Source organism: Emydura macquarii, unplaced genomic scaffold, assembly GCF_026122565.2.
Source record: "Emydura macquarii macquarii isolate MOO-44397 ecotype Brisbane River unplaced genomic scaffold, CSIRO-AGI_Emac_v2 contig_1146, whole genome shotgun sequence".
Taxonomy (NCBI): domain Eukaryota; kingdom Metazoa; phylum Chordata; order Testudines; family Chelidae; genus Emydura; species Emydura macquarii.
In genome coordinates this window covers 21,446,225-21,465,053 of record NW_027131283.1, presented here as the reverse complement: position 1 = coordinate 21,465,053, position 18,829 = coordinate 21,446,225, and the positions used below count along the sequence as shown (strand labels likewise).

Here is an 18,829-nt window from a genome sequence, read left to right as displayed (position 1 = left end):
GCTCACATTTTGACTTTGTTCAGTAGGAACGTACATGATAAAATATTTGATAATGGCAACTGTTTTTCAGTCAGTAGTATGGCATAGCTCTTAAGCTGTATTCCCTTGAAGAGTAACTTTTTATTATAAGACTATAAAAAGATTGAGAACGTTTTCAGTTTCTCATAGCTCTTGATAGACAGTACCTTGAACTAGCAATTTAGAAAGCATTGTTTCCAAAAAAAACTACTAGATGTTTTTGGCCAGCGAACTAGACAGACAAGTTGCTGTCACAGTTCAAAAATGCTTAGTGATTTTACAACACTTAAATCTACTTCTGGTTTCATAAAGACTAAATTGCACTTACAGATATGTTCTACTTTAGCATCCATCAGTCTGTGTCCGGACCTTACCTCGTTTTCCCTCTGATAAGTGAGTGTGCTGTCCTGATTATTGCTCCAGGAAGTTTAATGATCTTGTATCTTGAGACCACAAAATATGGGGAACTTTTTAAAATTTCCCCTGGTTAAATTTGCTAAACATTGTCAAATGTTTTTTTTCCATAGTAAGGCTCAAACTCAGAAAAGTACTAAGCATTTTGAACTTTGAGCACATGAAAAAGTCCTAGTAAAATTAATGGACTACTCATATGCTTATATAACTGGCTGAATTGGGTCCTTGGTGGCTAACCTGAAATTTTGTTTCCAATAGATCACTAACAGACTTCTTAACTTAATTTTTTAAGTTGTTGGCATACATGATCACTGCCAGGATATGATTACTCAGACTTTGCAACCATCATAGTATACTTGTAAACAAAAATTATAGCCACCTTTGTGATATGCCAGAAATGTGGATGGATTTATTAATGTCAGTATTTTACTCAAAAATATACTTGCTCCACTACAAAAGGCACTACATATAATATATCAGTGTGGCTTTTTTATTTTGTGTATGTGCATTTGGGTATTGATGTGGAATTAATTTATATTGAAGATGTAAATCCAGGTATTACATTTCCCTGTATCTGCATAGTCCTCCTACCTGGTATGCTTGTGCTGCTTTCAGGACAATTTGTTTTCATGTTTTGTATGATGCTGTATGTCTGTCTCATTATTTGTTGATTTATGTTGGTTTTATAAAACCAAAAACTTAATAGAAAAAAGGAGACCACATTTTCCAAAGGAAAAAGCTTCCTGTGAAGGAGAAGCAATGGACTGCAGTGACATGGTTTACTGAGGCAAAAACAGAAGAAACTAACAAGGTCGCTACCTTGAAACCTTCTGCCTTTTTGCAAGTATTTTGTTTAAACCGATCAAAAAAAATACTTGGCGTTGATGTTTGAGATCTCCATATAGATTAGCGTTGGTTAATCCATAAAGATTAGCGTCGGTTGCTCTCTGCGATCAAACTGGCTTTTAAGTTGTGAATAATTAACACTTTTTAAAAGGCAAAGAGAAACTCAGTGTATTATCTTCTATCACTGAAAACATGATGGTATTTTTACTTGTATTAGGATGACAAAGAAATGTGTTTCCATATAGAATACGCTATCTGTAATTATTCAACAGTCTACACTCTTTTTGTATTCCCATCACAGTTGTGTACTGTAGCCTTTCTGCAAGTCCATAATGCTAGAGAAGTAGGTTCATTCTGAATATTCCCCTAGTTCTAAATGTGTCTTCACCTCTCTGCCTCTTTCCCCATCTGTAAAATGAGGAAAATTATTCTTCCTTTGTTAAGCTCATTGAGAACTGTTGATGAAAAGCGCTATATAAGAGCTAAGTATTATTTCTTCTTATTATGAAGTAGCATTTGCCATGCTACTAATCAGATCAGCTTTGACTTGTTTTCAACTAGATAGTTGGAATCAGATTAAAAACAAACGCTGTAAACCTTTTTCAATAACATACAGTGTATAAAATGCAGTGTTGCCTATGGTGTCAAGCAGGGAGTGGGGCACAGGAAACTTTCCAACCTTGTGATGATAATTGTACTTACTTTGAGCCTTAAAATAAGCAAACGGTGCTGCCTTTTTTTAATGGAGGAATAAAATATTTGTTCCTACCACAACCTGCCCCCTTCCATTTTATCATCCTTATGGTATAATGTGGGGCATAACTGCTAAATCTTGTTCCAGACATGATAAACTTCTGTGGCAATTTTGAAAGATGGCATTAAGCATGTGTGTGTATGTACTTGTAAATCTAAGGAGAGCCCTGCCATTTTTCTTATTGGTACCTACTTCCTCTCCTCCACTGCTCCATTGAAAATACATGCTAATTAATTATATTCTCTTTGCATGAGACAAATATTTTACATTTGGTTAACATTCTTTGTACCACCATTCTTTTAAATGCACAGCCTCTGTGACTTAATATTTTATGAAGCAAAACTATGGTTAACTGTTTTATGCCTTGAATGTCCAGCGCCATCAGAATCACTCCCATTTTAACAAAAAAATTAAATAAATAAAGTCCTCTAATGCTTTTAAACATTAATTCATATTGGTTTATGTCTTAGCCCAAAGGATTATTTGATGCTACCACTGAGCATCTACAGTGGACAACTGTTGTATAGTTTTTATATATTGATGAAGGCTTCCAATTTTTAGGTATACATTGGTAATAGTCTACCAACCTCCTAACCAGCCAGCTGGTCACACTTGAGAAAACAGCAGCTCTAACACTAATGCCAATTTGCTTACTTTCATAAGGTATGTCTACACAACAAAAACTGCATGGGCTAAAGCCCAGTGTTCTCAACCTGTTTTCATTTGTGGACCCCTAAATAATTTCAAATTGGAGGTGTGGACCCCTTTAGAAACCTTAGGCATAGTCTGCAGGCCCCCAGAAGTCTGCGGACCACAGGTTGAGAACCACTGGGTAGCCAACTCAAGCTTGTTTGAATATGGTTAGCATGGTTAATAACAACAGTGTCCATGGGATGGTCTGCACACAGCTAGTATAAGCCTGGCACAGACCTTTGGTTCGTATTTGGCTCTAGCCTGCCTTGAAGCATTTGTTGCACTTCCTTCACTGTTATAGTTAGCTGGATTCAAACTCACTTGGGTAGGCTAGCCAATGCCCAGCTTTGGTGTGTAGAAATATGCATGCAACCACAAAGGCTAGAAAAACTAAAACAAAAACAAAAAATGGTGGTAATAAACTGCAAACAAATGGTGTGTGTATTTGTGTACACATACAAAACTAAGGCTGGAGTATGTTTGTCAACTGTGATTTGCTGAAATAACACTGTGTTGTCAGGATACAATTGAGGGATTAACCAAAGGATCATAAGCCCACTTGCCTGAAGTAGCCAAAAAAAAAAAAAAGTAGTTGCTCGATATAAGTGTCAAACGCAATATTAGGGTAAAATTAATCAACTCCTATCCAAATTTGTTTTGACTACCTTGAAAGTATGCTGTAATTATATTATAGGATGTATGTAGGAGTCTCTTTTTCCTTCTTTTCCTTTCTCCCTCATGCCATATATGTAGTATGTGCAGCAACACTGTCTACTGTATAAGTGTTCAGAGTCATTAACACAAGTTCTTTTTGTCCACACTTCATGACAAATTGTTGCTTAAAAGACAGCTTTGTCCTAAAGTGTACTTGGGGTTGATCTTGTGGCATACAAGGTCCTAAGCTAGAAAGAGATTTCCTGTAGTCAATAAGTATGAAATTTGTTCAGCTTCTAAGTTGCACCAGTATAAAAATACTAATCGTTTTACTGGTTTTTATATTCTCAAGTTTATAAAGCATAAACTCACATTTTTTAAATAAATGTTAGTTTTTAACAGGATATAACGTGGTATTTTGGGCAGGAAACTGAAACAAATGAGAGATTCAGCTTTAAAAGATGGCTGCTGTGAATACTTTGTAATATTTTTCAAATCTATAGTACACTATTTTATTAGGTATCTAAATACAGATTCATAGTACTATGTGGCAAGAACAATAGGCATTTAAGTAATTTAAGACAGTCTTTAGTACTTTAAAGCAAGTATTTGGATAAAATATGTATTTGCCCAATAGATGGGAACAGCGCTACATTTTTTTAATGCTAAATTCTTGGGCAAAGGCACATTTAATTCCTGATTAAAATATGTGTTTTTAAAAACAACCTTTTGAAATTAAGCAGAACAAATTCTATTTAAATAAAATTCAAGTTGTTGTGCACGCCATCAACAGAAATCTGCAGTTATGCCTCACCCTGTGTTCAGGGCTGATGCTACAAGGGGTACAGAGCAGGTATTAAGAATGAATTAAAATAAATATTCCTAATATTGAATCTGAAATTCAATCTAAAAGAATGGTATAGTCCTGTTCTGACAGTTATGGGAAGGTTTTGTTAATCCTTCCTTTTACGCTTTATATATTTACAATCTGAAATAATGTGTAAAGTTAGTCATTGAAGTGGGGATATATCATATGCTAGCATGGCTAAATATTATTGTTTGATACACAGTAGTTTTTTGTCATTAAATCTTGTCATTTTTTTTCCTTTTAAGGGTCATATTTTAGTTTTTCCTTTGATCTTGTGGAATTATTTCAGAAGTGAATCCTTCTTTGTGTGCTATTTGTTTTCTTCCTTACCTACCTTTCCTTTCTTTTGTAGGTCATTGCTATTGTGTCTCCCACTATTTTAATTCTTTGCTTTCCATTTTATAACTTATCTAGAGCCTAGAAGAGGAAATAACATCAATTTTATTTAGTAAAGAGGGCTTTTCCACTTGCATGAAATCTACCTTCACTTCATCCACCGCACGGACAGCAGAGGGCACTGTTGTGAAAGATAATGTACCTTCTGAAATGCTTTCTGCCTCACCCTTCTTACAACTGTCTGAGGTGCTTTTTTGCTTTTTTCCTCCCCCTTGTAATGTCACACATGTAGAGAAATGGATATTCACTAACATATAGATAAAATTTGATGCGTACATTTTCATCATCTAGTAATTAAACAGTATGTCCTACTTGATGCCACATGTCCCTAAGAAAATACGTATATATATTATTTTATATAAAAGACCATAAATATAGAGGAGAAATAGATTAACCATAAATACAAACTAGGTTAAATTTAATGTTAAAATAAAGACATAGACCCACAAAAACAAAAATCTACATTAAGGTAACTTTTTATTCATTCTCATTCTGTCAAAGCAGTTCAGCAAATCTTAACTTCTATTAGGATGATGGAGTATCACTTGGTAAATTACAGTCTTAATCCTCTGTTCTTTGTATTTGCAAAATATCACTTGATTCCCATTTTTGATTCCAGGGGAAAGCTAGATCAGGCCCTATACATATTGCAGTTGGTAAACAAAATGGGATTAAGTCACAGATGGTGTGTTGGTTTTAATGATATTTTTGCTTTTGTGCGTTTGATCCTGAACATTGCTTTAATGTATTTTTTGTTTAATTTTCATGACTCTTTAAATCTGATGATAATTCTTCTGACATAGTATGACAATACATACATACTCATCACAAATTGTTTTGTCATGGTACAAATACTAATAGAATTTCTTTAATCTCACATTTTGGATTATCCAAGTGGGATCTTAATAGGATCTTCTTGGTAATCTTGAAACATGGTCCCTTTGACATTTTCACATCATAATATTCTAAAGATTCTCATTGTCGTATTCTATTACAATGTATAAAATTATCAGAAGGATTTGCCAAATTCCTTAAAGCAACAGACCATATAAAGTACAGCCAGCAAAACATTATTTAAAAATGCAAGTCATTTTAGTGTGTTATAATAAACTGACATTGGAATAGTGTGTGAAGACTTTTTTTCTTTCCACATATACAGTAATTTTGTTTGCTGTTTAATGACTGATACAACTATTTTTTTCAGTAAATAATTGATTGTCATACTAGGAAGCAGCCTTGGCTGACGTTTTTATGCTTCTGTTCCAAATCTTTTTGGTAAAGATCTTACATTATCCCAATCTAAGACATCAAAAACCTTAAATAGATATTTTACAAACTAGGTTAAAGAATTGCTTGTAGAAAACCAACCTAACTGTAAACTCTGCATGGATCTTGAATCAGACATAGTTATACCCACATAGTTTTCAGAATGCCTACATTTAAAACTGTTTTTATGCAGACAATACTGTCATAGATAAGTTATAGACACTCTTTCATTGTTTTGTCTACAAGATGTTAAATGTTTGTGTCATCTGGTGTTTAAACACTTATTGATTTGTGTCCTCTGGTTGCTTTTTGTTTCACAGAAACTTGCTTCCAGAGCAGAAGGGCCTTGCACTGGAGTCAGCGATGCTGATAAGGTTCTACTGATTTTTCCATAGTTAACTTGGGTCTGACATTTCTGATCCACCTTCATTCTTTCTTTCCTTTTTTTTAGTTAACCATCAGTCATCTTTGTTCTCTACCTGACATGAACCAGCCATCAGTTCATTTTGTTTTCATCATTTTGATTTATTCATATACTGTACTTTTGTTTTTCCTCATCCATGTTTTTTGTGCAGAGTTCACATGAGACTCTGAACGTAGTGGAGGAGAAGAAGCAGGCAGAGGTTGGGATAGAAGAGACAGTAGTCATAGACGAAATCAACAGAGGGAAAATGCAAGCTGTCACTGATGCTGGGGAGACCCGTAAGGTGGAACATCTGTCAAAAAAGGACTCTTCTTCATCATCAGATAGCAGCAGCAGTAGTGAGAGTGAGGATGAACTGGTAGGAGAGTATCAGCCACACCACAGGGTGACTGAAGACATCATAAGGGAAGAACAAGAAGAAAATGAAGATGCCAAAGGAAAGAAGGAGTGTGCAACAAAAATAATACAGAGTGTGGAAACTCTACAAGAAGGCAGTAAAGTAAAAGTAACGGTTGAGCACACACAAGTTACAGCAAAGGCTTTGGCCCAGAAAAATGCAGTTGCCATAGAAACAGGAGAGAAAAATGTAATGGAAGAAGGGAAACAAGACCCGAGAGAAGAAAATGAGGAAGAACAGCTCAAAATAAACGGAGATGTATCTCATGTTGACATTGATGTTGCATCACAAATAATTTGTTGTTCTGAGGTAAATGGTAGAACAGCCTGAGAACTAGATTATATAGAAATGTTATGTTTCTTGGGGTGGAAATATACCTGTCTTTCTTCTTCAGCTGTTCTCCCAGCCCTCCAAGTGTTCACCAAGATTCAGATCTTATGGAAAGAGGGAACCACTGATGAGCTCTGAAACTCTGCCTACCTCAGTCATGGTTTCTGGCTCTTTGTAGGAATGAATAGGAATTGCCCAGTAAAGCAAACCTTCCTACGACTTTGCCATCACCGTTTTTTCTTATTACATAATTTTTACTTTTGTTTGATTGTTTTTAATGTTTTCAAGTCTTGTCTTGTCTGTGTTGTTGGTTGTTTTTGACACATCCATGACTTATAAGTGTAATTGGAAAGTTATTTAAATTATATGTGCTAAAAAAATTTGTCACAGACTTTTTGTTCAGTTTTTTTCTAACTATCCATAGATTTTTCTCTCAATCCCCCCCCCCCCCCCCCATTATGAAAGCACTGCCTGGAATCAATATTGATATAAATTGCTAGGAGTAGTAAGAATAACTACAATTAAACAAGGATCGGAAATAAGGGGATAGCACACCTATCATTGCTTTATCGCAGCCTGCTCTACTACCAGTAGATACTTATGGAAGCATGAATTGGTTCCAGAAGGACTCCTGGCCATCTGTTTTAGTACAGGAATGGGTTTAATCATTAGATGGTCCTTTGAGGGAGAAGGAGTAAAGTGGAATGTGGAGGACCATATGCAGATGGTAAACTCTGAAGCTTTGGCTACTGTGGGTTTTTTTTTTTTGTTTGTTTTTTGTGGTGTCACCCTTCAGTCATTTAAGGCAGGTTTTTCCTCATTGTACTTGGCCCCAGTTGAACACCGGTTCAGAAATTGTCCTAAAGATGTCCCATACCTCCCATCTTGAGACCACTTTATTTCCCTCTTCTATGTCAATAGCCCCAATTGTTCCTGTGGTTGAGAATCTGAGAAACTCGCTTCTCTGCAGTTATATTGGGCCACACACATGCTTTCTAGGAATATAAGCAAAACAAGCCAGATCTTTAAGGGTATTTAGCTACTTGAAGATGCACATAGATGCTTAGTGGGATTTTCAGAAGCACCTAGGCATCTAACTCCCATTGATGTTAGTGGGAGTTAAGCACCTAAGTCCTTTTGAAAATCTCACTAGGGGCTTATCTGCATCTTTAGGCTCCTAAATACCTTTACAAATCGGGTCCATATGTCTAAGACACATCATAGTTTCGCTGGCTTGCAGAGTTCTAGTTTGTCATTACTTTTTGATTCCCAAAGCAGAGAACAGCGTGGACAAAATACCTATTACAACAAGGGATAAAATGGCTTTTTAAAGTTTATTTTCAGAGGAAAACAGTTGGTACCTAAGCCTCTTTCTTGACATGTGGTTCAGCTACATGCTATTTAAAATCATTGGCAGTAGTTTTGTCTATTCCAGAAGTTGTTTGCATTAAAAACTAAAATTAAACTTTAAAAATGAAAATATTGCAAGTTTTTATCCACTGTTAGGGATGTGTGTCAGACATTCTAGTAACTTCATTCTCCATTTTTAAGGCAAGGCTTAATTTATTTTATGTAACGCTGGCAACTTTTGTTTGATGGAAGAAACTGTAGCTGAACTAAGTTTCTCCCACTGGTCTTTCACCCATTTTAAACAAACATTTTAAAAATTATTGAAGTGATGAGCATCTGATTTCAGTATCTGCTACTGTCTGAGACATGAAACTTAGATCTCCTATGATTCTTGTAGGTAGAGTTTTAAAGAGCTGGTACACTATTCATTTTATCTTCTTATTTATTTTTCTCATGGTGGTTTTTGTGTGTGTATGTGGGAGACATTCTTAATATTTATTCTATTGCTACTATTTTCTGTGTTTTTGTTGTATTTCATCTTGGCCAACTATACAAATCCTTGTTATATGTCCCTTGAATTGATTATATCCTGTCTCTTCCACCACAGCCTCCGGTAGTAAAAACAGAGATGGTGACCATTTCAGATGCCACACAGAGAACAGAAATCTCCACCAAGGAAGTCCCGATTGTTCAAACAGAGACTAAAACCATCACGTATGAATCTCCACAGGTACAGGAGCCATGTGATTTGGAATATCATTTAGCATGCTATTTACAAGTTGGCCTTTATGACCATTTTCTAGTCCAAATTCAAGAGATATGATAACATGGTATCATATCAATGCTTCCCTACAGTGGCACTGATTATTTTGCTAGTGTGGAACAATTTAAATATAATTCTAAATAGACAGAAGAGCAAGCATAATTCTAACATTAAAAGGTTGGGGTTTTAAAATCAAATAGAATAGGGTATCAAATGTATGAGTTTAGAGATCTGACTTAACTCATCTCTGAGCTCCCAAAAAGAAAGAATACCTTTGATTACAATTGTGTCCACAAAGGACTTGTAATGTTAAAATGGTTTATGTGAGTCAGCAAACTAGGTGCTTTTATTCTAGAGTGGTCTATTCTAGAGTGGAATCAAACCTGTGTCTGTCTTCATATGGTCATTCTCTTTGCTAGCAAAACTATGCCGGTAGATGGGCAACAGAACATAGATATATCTGTTCCAAAAGCACTTTTCCACTGAGCTAACCGAGAATTACGTAGGTGTTAGTAGTGAAGGTTTCATTAACTTTCTTCTCTTAACACACAAGTTTTAAATCCCTAAGCATGAAAATGCAACTTTGTTTTTCTTTTCCCAACTGTCTATAGTTTGATGGCAGTGCAGGGGGTGATGCTGGTGTGCTGTTGAGTGCACAGACTATCACGTCTGAATCAGTTTCTACAACTACAACCACACACATCACTAAGGTAAAACTGACAACTTCTCTATGAGTTAAACAATGGCCCTGTCAAAAATGTACATTGGTTCCTTCAAAATGATTACTCCTCACCATAAAAGTACAAATCACTGAACATATTTGATATTTAAAATGGATTATGCCACTCCCAGTTCTGTGCTTAAATTGACTTCCCTAAACCATGTCTTAATGCAATATCACAGATGACATCAGGAGGAAGAACTGGGGAAAAGATAAAGAAATGTAATCAAAGTTTACAGTACCTGAAGCTGGTGGTAATTCTGGCTTTTGTGGGAGTTGGGGCCAGAGCTTGGCATTCAGCCTTTACTATCTCTGCTCCCCTCACTACTTGATGATCTTTGCTGTGGATTCTGCCAAGGGAAAGGGTAATGAATGTGATTGAGCTCTGTAAAAGCCCCACTAATGGAGTCAGCTGAGGGAATATGCTGAAATAACTTGTTTTCTAGCCTCATTCCTCTTTACTCATCCTCTCTTGGGACTGCATTGATCAATTTTTGTTACCTTCTGAGCAGAATCTACCACTGGGGACCTTGTGTCCTGGATTACTTTAGAAACTGGCATATGCCAAGGCTGAATCAAGTCCTCCATGTTCAGCATTCAGATACAGTCAAGAAGCTCAAAGTCAGCAAGAAGTTGGTTCTATTTCCATTTCTATCCTGTGTGACACTTTCCTGTGTCTCCCTTTTCCAGTTGACAAATGTGTTGTTTGTATTCACCATTCATGAAAAATATTTTTATTTTTAAAAGAGGCATGCAAACAGAGTAATTGAATTCTGATGACTTTCTAATTCAGTTCTAAAAGGAAAAACTCAGAAAGGACTCCAGTTTATGGTGAAACAAAAAGGAAGAGAGGAAATGAAAAGTGCAGAGTAAATTTTATTGGATAGTATTGGATGGTAATTCAGAGCTCACAGAATTAAGTTCATAATGGAATGTCCTAAAGGGAGCAAAATATATTCACAGAATTGGTCTGGAGAGAAGGATGTTAGAAATTGTCCAATGAAAGTCACCAAAAATAAACTCTGAACTCAGAATTTAAGACTAAGTATCTCATCAGGAAGGTTAGTGAACAGCTCCTCTTCAACTTCCTGCTGCTTTAGGAATCTTTTAGCATCATCACAGTCTAGAAAAAAACGTTTTGGAATAAAATGCCACCTTTGTTCCAACTGAAAAATTCATTCTTTTCTCAAATGTACAAATGGAGCTAAAAAACTTGTTGGAGAAACATTGTTATTGAAAAGAGACATATTTTAAAATTTAAATTAGATGATACTTTGTCAAGCAGGAGGTCAAAGAGAAGTATGGAAGAGCTATCTAATCGGAAATTCACTACATTGCCATTAACAGCTTCTTCATAAGTACAGTAAATTTGTGGCCTTGGATTCCAAAATCTTCTAGCCACTTCCCAGTGTTGGCTCAGATTTTGCATCAAGAATTTTTCATAGGCCTTGGAAAACTGCCAAGAGGATTTAAATCTTCCTATGGTATTCTTAAAGGACTCACCTTGGAATTATTTCCAGTGTATCTGAAAACTGATATCCCTTAATTAATGCAAAATGAAATGGCTTAAAAATTTGTACCTCCAATCTCAATGTTATTCTTGATTAATCTATGGAAGTCTTCTGTAACAGCCTTCAAAGAAAAATCAGTTTATAATATTCTCAAAGGAAGAACTTAATCTCATCTGTGGCCAAATAGTTATATAAAATACAGATGATAAAATTGTATTGTATTATCTTACATATAAGTTGTTTCCCAAAATGCCTTAACTTCATTTTTGTCTTTGTTTAATTCTTTCCATCTGACATTTGAAATTAGACCATTAGTTGATAAGGCAGAAAGATACACGAAGGCCAGAACAGCAGAAGAGAGGGAATCAATAGTGATGAGAATGTATGGAGAAGAGATGAGCTGAGACACAGTATTTAAGGAAGTTTCAGGAACCTTGTCAATTATTAAGTCCCAAATGATGACAAAGACTGGAGCCCTGATCTATCAGCCCCATTTCCATATCTGTCCAAACCTGACCTCAGATAATGTCTTCAGGCCTTCTCTGTTGGTTGGTCGTCTTGGGCAACTTCCTCTTCGACATCACTGTTATACAATTAACCAGGAAAAGATGATTATATGTAGCACCAAGAATCTATATCACTAACTGCAATCCTTTCACACCAACGCTCGGTTCCCTCAGTGCACTGGAGAGTAGGAGTAGAAGTGCTCTATGATCTTCCCTCCTTAGCTGGATGGAATCATTTTAAAGTTGAATTTATTTGTTTTGTGCCATCTGTAGACAGTAAAAGGTGGAGTATCAGAAACGAGGATTGAGAAGCGCATTGTCATCACTGGAGATGCAGATATTGACCATGACCAGGTGAGTACATATGCTATTCCCTTTTACAGTATGCCATCCATGTTCCTCTAAGATCTGTGAAATACAGAGACAGAAGAGATCAGCAGCATTCATAGGAGCAACTAAATTCTGAGAATGTTGATTCTATCAACTAATTGTGCTATCATATATGCTTTCTGGGTGGCTCCTCAGTCTTTTGAGTGATGATGCAAGTTTTGATGTATATTGGGACACAAAGATCTCTTCTTTAATATCAGGAAAACCAATATTTCATAGTGCGTTCATGCGTATTAGCAATAAATTGGGTATAGAACTGAATTGTGCATCCCCTTGGAATCTTGCAGAGATAAGTTACTCTTTATTAGCACTAGGTCCCCAAAACCGAGCACAATTTTTGATGCTCACGAGAGAAGACTTAAAATATTGGTTCACCTATCTCATACAAAAAAGACAGACTTTGAAAAGAGGAGAACAGGAAAATCAGAAAAGTGCAATTATTTGTTCTTGGAGATCACGATTGCTCAGATTATTTGCATATCTTTTCATTTAAGAGCCAATGGTGACAAAGATGAAGCAAAAGATCATTAAATATCACTGAGTTGTTTAAGAAAGAAAGTCTGCACTTTACGTGATGTCGCAGTGGAGCCAGTTTATAAATTGATGGCAGGTATACAAATCAACAAATAGGGATTTAATTTTCACTTCTTAATTGTAATGTACTGAGGACTCTGAATAAATTTAATTTCAGATTTTGATGTGCCTGTAATAAGTGGCTCATGACAAGTCCAATCTCTCCTTGAAGCTTGTAATTAAATGCCAGAGCTGTTTAGCATTAGGCATGGATTATGTCTACCCTGAAATATACTTAATACATTTGGGACATCTGAAAAGGTCAGACAATACCTTGCTTTAATAAAATTCCATTTATTCTCTCTGCTGTACTCCAAGCCCTCCTTTTATATTGAAATAAACATTATGAAGTAGACAAATAAGTTGTAAGTATTGACTACTCAGTACATTTTTTGTACTAAAGTTCACCATGATGTCTAGCTTATGACAAATTATAGATTCCTCTACCATTGACTCTGCAAAGCATCTGTGAAGTTCATAATGCCAGCAAACTACATCGTGGAGATTGATTCCTTCTTGACTTTTGGCACTCTGCGTCACTACTGTGGAGAATGAGGAAGTTATGTGTAGTACATTTAATAACTATCATATGCCTCTCAGGTTATCTGTTTGATATTAAATTGCCTGATCTCCAGGAGTTTAAATAAAAGAAAGTTGTAAGGCAGAAACTCCACAGGGAAAGAAACAATGGCAAAGATAAAGATCCTTGAGACAGCAATGGAGATGGAGTTATCAAATGAGGAATAACCCCCCTCTGCATCTATCCAGGATAGAATGGTTTATTCTTCCCAAGGTTGATCCTAGCATCAAAGGAGATCACAAAAAATCAGACAATAGAAAAGGAAGGATGATGGAGTGAGTGGTCAGAGGCTACCCAGGGACACAAAGACAGGAAGCCTGTTGCCATGGCACAGGCTACTTCTCCCTGTCAGAGAGAGTTAGCTGGGCTAAGAGGATCTTACAAAAACTATCAAGAAAAGTTTTAGGACATAAGCAAATCTTGTGTGATTAGGCCTTTGATTGTTTTTACCTTCTGCTCTACCTATGTTTGTACCTTTGAGAAATGAGTACATAATATTTTGTGTTAAAATGCTGTTCCTGTATCAATGCAAACTTTTACTCTCACAGGCTCCCAAAGTGAAACTATTAGAGGTGCCAGAAGCATGTTGAGCCATGTTATTAACATGATTGGGAGGACGGGGGAGGGGAGGCTGCAGCCCAAAGATCCACTCTGAGTGATTGAACTTCAAGGTTCCATCAAAATGAGGTGTAGAAATCCAGGCCTTCTCCCTAAGGAGTACACACAAGAAGGACTAAAGGGTAGAACCCTGTGACTCTGCAGATATCTGCGGATTATTTTTGCAGATCACGGGTTGGATGCGGATACAAATTTTGTATCCATGCAGGGCTCTACTAAAGGGATCTAAGGTGTAGTTTGTCCTGTAGCAATGACAATTATCTAAGCAAGCGGGCCCCTTAAATACTATTACGTGATGCTGCTTAAAATGCAAACTAGTAATAAAATTTTCTGGCTTAATAGATGACAGCAAAGCACCATGCTTTACTAAAGCAGCTTTCCTTTTTGGGTCCACAAATTTTTCTTAATAGGGCTCCATACTCTCTATCCTTAATCAATATAGCTCCTTTCTAACTTTGGCATTCTTTCTTGGCCTTCCAATCTCCCTTCACAGTTCTGTTTATTTACTGATCTGTTAGTTCAAGAAATGACACTCTGCAACCCTCTGCCCGCCAAGCTAAGATGCTTATTTTGCTGCACCCTATATTCTTTTTAGAGTTCAATACAATTTGTTAGGCTGTTTTGTCATTAAAGCTGAATATGGATTTATTATTGTTATGAAACACTACCTCCAACTCTTGTCTCCTACTTGGTTCTTTGGCATCTTCCCTTGTGTTCACTCACTGCAGCTTCATAGCAGCACAGCTCACTCAGGTAGGATAGCATTGCTCCTGACTCTTGACTAAGATCAATGGTGGCATGTAGATTCTATGTGCGCAACTCTTTTACACAGTGTGTGTTTCCTTTGAGGCTACAGGTGCATTTCTCCTTTGAGACTGAGTGAGTGCAAATCTCACATGCAGCAGTACATCTCTTAAATAAAACAAGATTTATTAAAAACAGGGAAAATGGGGTAAAAAGAAACCATTTACTTTAACATCTAGAATTATACTTCACCTTAGCTAAACCACCTAAGGCACTTTGAGCTTAGCTACAGAAAAAGAAGAGAATCTTACATGTCCAAAGAGCAGTTCCTACCTCTGACCTCCCTATCAGAATTCCAGCTCCATGCAGAGTCCAAAGACAGCAAAACACTTCTCCCTACAGCGTCACTTGTTTTTCAAGCCTTGGGGTTTGGAGTTCATTATCATGGATTACCTTTCTTCCCAAAAGCAGTATTTTCCCTCAGACCTGTCCTCACCACAGTGGAATCTCCCTCTTCACAAGCCTCACATCTGGCACTTTCATGGGTTGGTATGCAAGTTTCTGCCTAATGCATCAAGTTGATTTGGTCTTTGTTGAGACTATGTATTGTTCTTGGGCAAAAGTAGTTCAATGTGTCTGAGAGTAGCTTTTCTTAATTTAATATGCACCCTCTTTGTCCCTTAGTTATGATATATTAATTTATTAACAAACTATATTCAGTTTGTCACAATTACTTTAAAACACCCTGCATGAAGGAGTGAGAGTAATATGGTCTTCTAGGTTTTATTTAGCATCATTTGGTACTGTCTGCTTCCTTTGCTGCATGCTATCCCATATCAAATTGTTTTTCCCCTAACGTAATGCCAAATGAAACCAGCCAGTTTGGGATTAATTTTACCCATTTTCTTCCTCTCTCTCAATGTAAATCACTTTGCTGTGGCAGTGTTTTCCCAAGATTTTGGGGAAGGCACCAAATGATGAGGATCCTCAAAACAGGAAAATTTGGTAAACTAAAAGAAATGTATCTTAAATCGTTTCAGTATTCCTGTAAATTAAAGGTGGGCGAGGGTAAGATTTTGTAGAAAGATATCTATGGATGTTGAAAACAAGTGTGGCCCAGTTACCACCTGATAAAACTTTGAGAGGGACTGCGAAGGAAGCTACTTCGAGTGCTTGCTTATGTCCATTCTACTATAAGTGTGTGTACGCCTCTGTGCACGGCTACCAGAACTTTTTTCCCCTTAGCAAATCCCATAGGGCTGGCTGTGGCGCCCCCTGGAGTCCCGCGCACATGCCATGGTATATGAAGTGCTGCTGGCCCTACGCCCCCTCAGTTCCCTCTGTCCGCCCGTGACAGTTACTGGAACTGCCTGTGCTTGCACTACAAGCACTTAATTCCCCATGTTTTGAACGTTAAGATAATGATTGTGTTAGTTAGTTAGTTAGTTAGCTTAATAACTGTTGTTAGTGGTAGTTAGAGACCTTGAGGTAGTCTAGCTGAGACTTTACCGGGAGCGGGTATGCTCCGGTCTCATGGCTTCAAGCCGTGTGCTTCCAGTGGGAAGGTTTTCCCGCTAAGTGACCCCCACTGCCTGAAGTGCGGAGGGGAAACCCTTGTAAGGAGATGAACGGATCTGCAAGTCTTTTGGACTTCCAGAAAATCTGCCTGAAAGCTTCACTCATTTAGCCCCCGACTGGCTCCGAACCAACCCGCCGCAGTACCCAGCGTGCCGCCAGTGCCAACGGCACCATCAGCACCAACCCGATTCAGCACCACGAAGAGACGGAATCGGTGCTTGGAGCGCGGATACTCCACCGCACTGTCTAAGAAGGCGGGTTGGAGCACCAATCCGTACTGAGGTCAGATCACAGAGACCTGCTGCCTGAGCCAGTGTCTCCAGCCAGGGATCCTTCCCCGACTCTTGGGGGTGGGGGAGCCCCTTAGCACCTACCGTCACCATTGAACTCGGAGGCTGTCGGGCAGCAAGAACCTTGTTGGCCTTGCATACATCAGTACTGCCCATACCTCCACGAGAAAAAAGGGGCTGGCGTTACAGGGGAACCCAGTGTTGGGACCCCCTGAATGGCTCAGGAGAATCCCCGGTACGGGGAGGAAGATCTCCTGCAAACCGGTTTCCTAGGGTAGAACAGAAACGCTCCCTTAGAAGTTATCCCAGGTCATGGTCGCCGGACTGACCTGCATCGAAGCGGAGAGCAAAGTCACCCTCCTGACACGGGTCTCAACCCCCTGGCACTGGGTGAGGTCCATCCCACTGCTCTGGCACCGGAGTTCACCTGCAATGACACGGTGCTGATCCCAGTCACCAGAGACAGTCTCAGAACCGAGGAATTCGCTGGGCAGGGCCGAACTCGGATGCCGGAGACAGCCTCGGCACCGAGGATTTGCCCCGCACCAAGGCTGCACCGAACTCGGTGGCCAGAGACAGACTCGGTACCGAGGAGTTTGCCCTGCACCGAGGCCAGGCAGAACCCGGTCGCCAGAGTTTGACTCTGTGCCAAGGTGCATGCAGAGCACAAAGTTCTCGGTACTGGGACGATGCTTGGGTCAGCCCAGCTCGCCAAAGCGTTGCCCGTACGCCTGCTCCAGCTGCGACGCCCACATCCAATCTGGTAGTTGAGGTCGTCGACGTCAAGGGGACACTCTCTCGAATGACGGTACTACACAGAGAGAGCCTTTGGGGCAGCCCCTCCATGGTCTTTTGACGGTACCTCAGTGTCCCTTTGGGGATGTAGTAGCTGGGGGAGCCACCACCAATGAAAGGTGCCAGAGCTCCAGGTGCACGTAGCCTCGGATGGCCTCAGTGGCAATGGTCACCCCAATGGCTGTATGGAGGTCTATGGGGTTTCCTGGTGGGGAGGGACAGGACCATGGTCCGTCAACCCCTTGGGGATGCAATCAATGCCTCGGATACAGGGAAAGGGACACCATACGCCCTCGAACGATGACTCGGCCTCATGGGTAGGGACTCCTGTGGGGACCACCTGTCGACAGGAAGAGAAGCTGCGGCCTGCAGAACCTCCCCCCTCTCCAGTTGAAGCATACTCCCGAGCCCTGGTTAATTCTAGGGCACACTGGGAACTGCTCAAGAGATGGCCTCCACCTTGGGGCTGGAGGTGAAGAAGCTAAAGGGGCGTAAGGTAATCTCTTTAATGTGCTAGTGCTGGGCCCCCACAGGGTAGGTAGCCCTCCCGATCTACAAAGGGGCGCTCAAGATAGTGAGGGCCTCAGGGCAAACTGCCTCCTCCATAGCCTGAAACCTAAATGAGCCGAGAAGAGTATTACACCCCAGCCAAGGGGTTTGAATACTTGTTCACCACCCCGCCCCAAGTCTCTAGTGGTGGTCGCCACCAACCACAGGGATAGGCAGGGCAGCTGGGCTCTACTCCAGAGAACAAGGGTGATTGCAAGCCAGACTTGTTTGGAGAAAAATTTTATTCAATAGCACTACCAGCAAGTAGAAGGTGAGCCCTTGGGGGACTCAGTGAGCCGCTTTGCTGAGGCTCTGCTCGGTAGCAGGCACTGAACTTGTATACCATTGCAGGAGAGAGTACCACAGGAGATAGACCAGCGCTCCAGGCATCCTCAGTTGCTGCTGAGTCATTGGGCAGAGCCATATGCCATTGGCATGCTTGGAGATTAGTGGCTGCAATCCCAGGCTGTCCCAAAGGTCCAGAAGCCCATCCGGGGCCCTTCCTTGGACAAGTCAGCCTTGTCTTCAGTTCAGATGGATGCAAAGCTGCGTGGTCAGAAGGACTTCAAGACTGCGCTCTGTTCCCTGGGCTGCTACACGCCACCATTAGGTGTCAGGCAGGTCCCCAGGGACAACAGCAGCAGAAATGCCAGCCACGGCCATTTTGCAACCTACAGGCAATGGGACAGAGTCAGAGGGTCTAGGAGACACCATCCACCCTTAGTGACTCCTTAGGCCCTTAGTAAGGGTCATCTCGGTGATAGGGCAATCGAAAAAGGCCCTTTCTGCTGGTGCACGCAA

The 18,829-nt window shown here is 39.5% G+C and overlaps 1 protein-coding gene across 7 annotated transcripts in view; it reads left to right on the top strand.

The window, feature by feature from the left end:
- EPB41L2 (erythrocyte membrane protein band 4.1 like 2) overlaps window positions 1-18,829 on the top strand; it is a 236,451-nt gene that overhangs the window by 204,254 nt on the left and 13,368 nt on the right. For 3 of the 7 annotated variants that reach the window (XM_067546742.1, XM_067546740.1, XM_067546737.1), the window contains 4 exons: window positions 6,485-7,039; window positions 9,018-9,140; window positions 9,785-9,883; window positions 12,185-12,265. In XM_067546742.1, the coding sequence (XP_067402843.1) occupies window positions 6,485-7,039; window positions 9,018-9,140; window positions 9,785-9,883; window positions 12,185-12,265 (858 nt within the window). Of the gene's footprint in view, window positions 1-4,661; window positions 4,830-6,229; window positions 6,284-6,484; window positions 7,040-9,017; window positions 9,141-9,784; window positions 9,884-12,184; window positions 12,266-12,795; window positions 13,661-18,829 lie in introns of those variants that run through there. The other 4 variants (XM_067546744.1, XM_067546739.1, XM_067546741.1 and 1 more) reach the window with 4 other exon arrangements.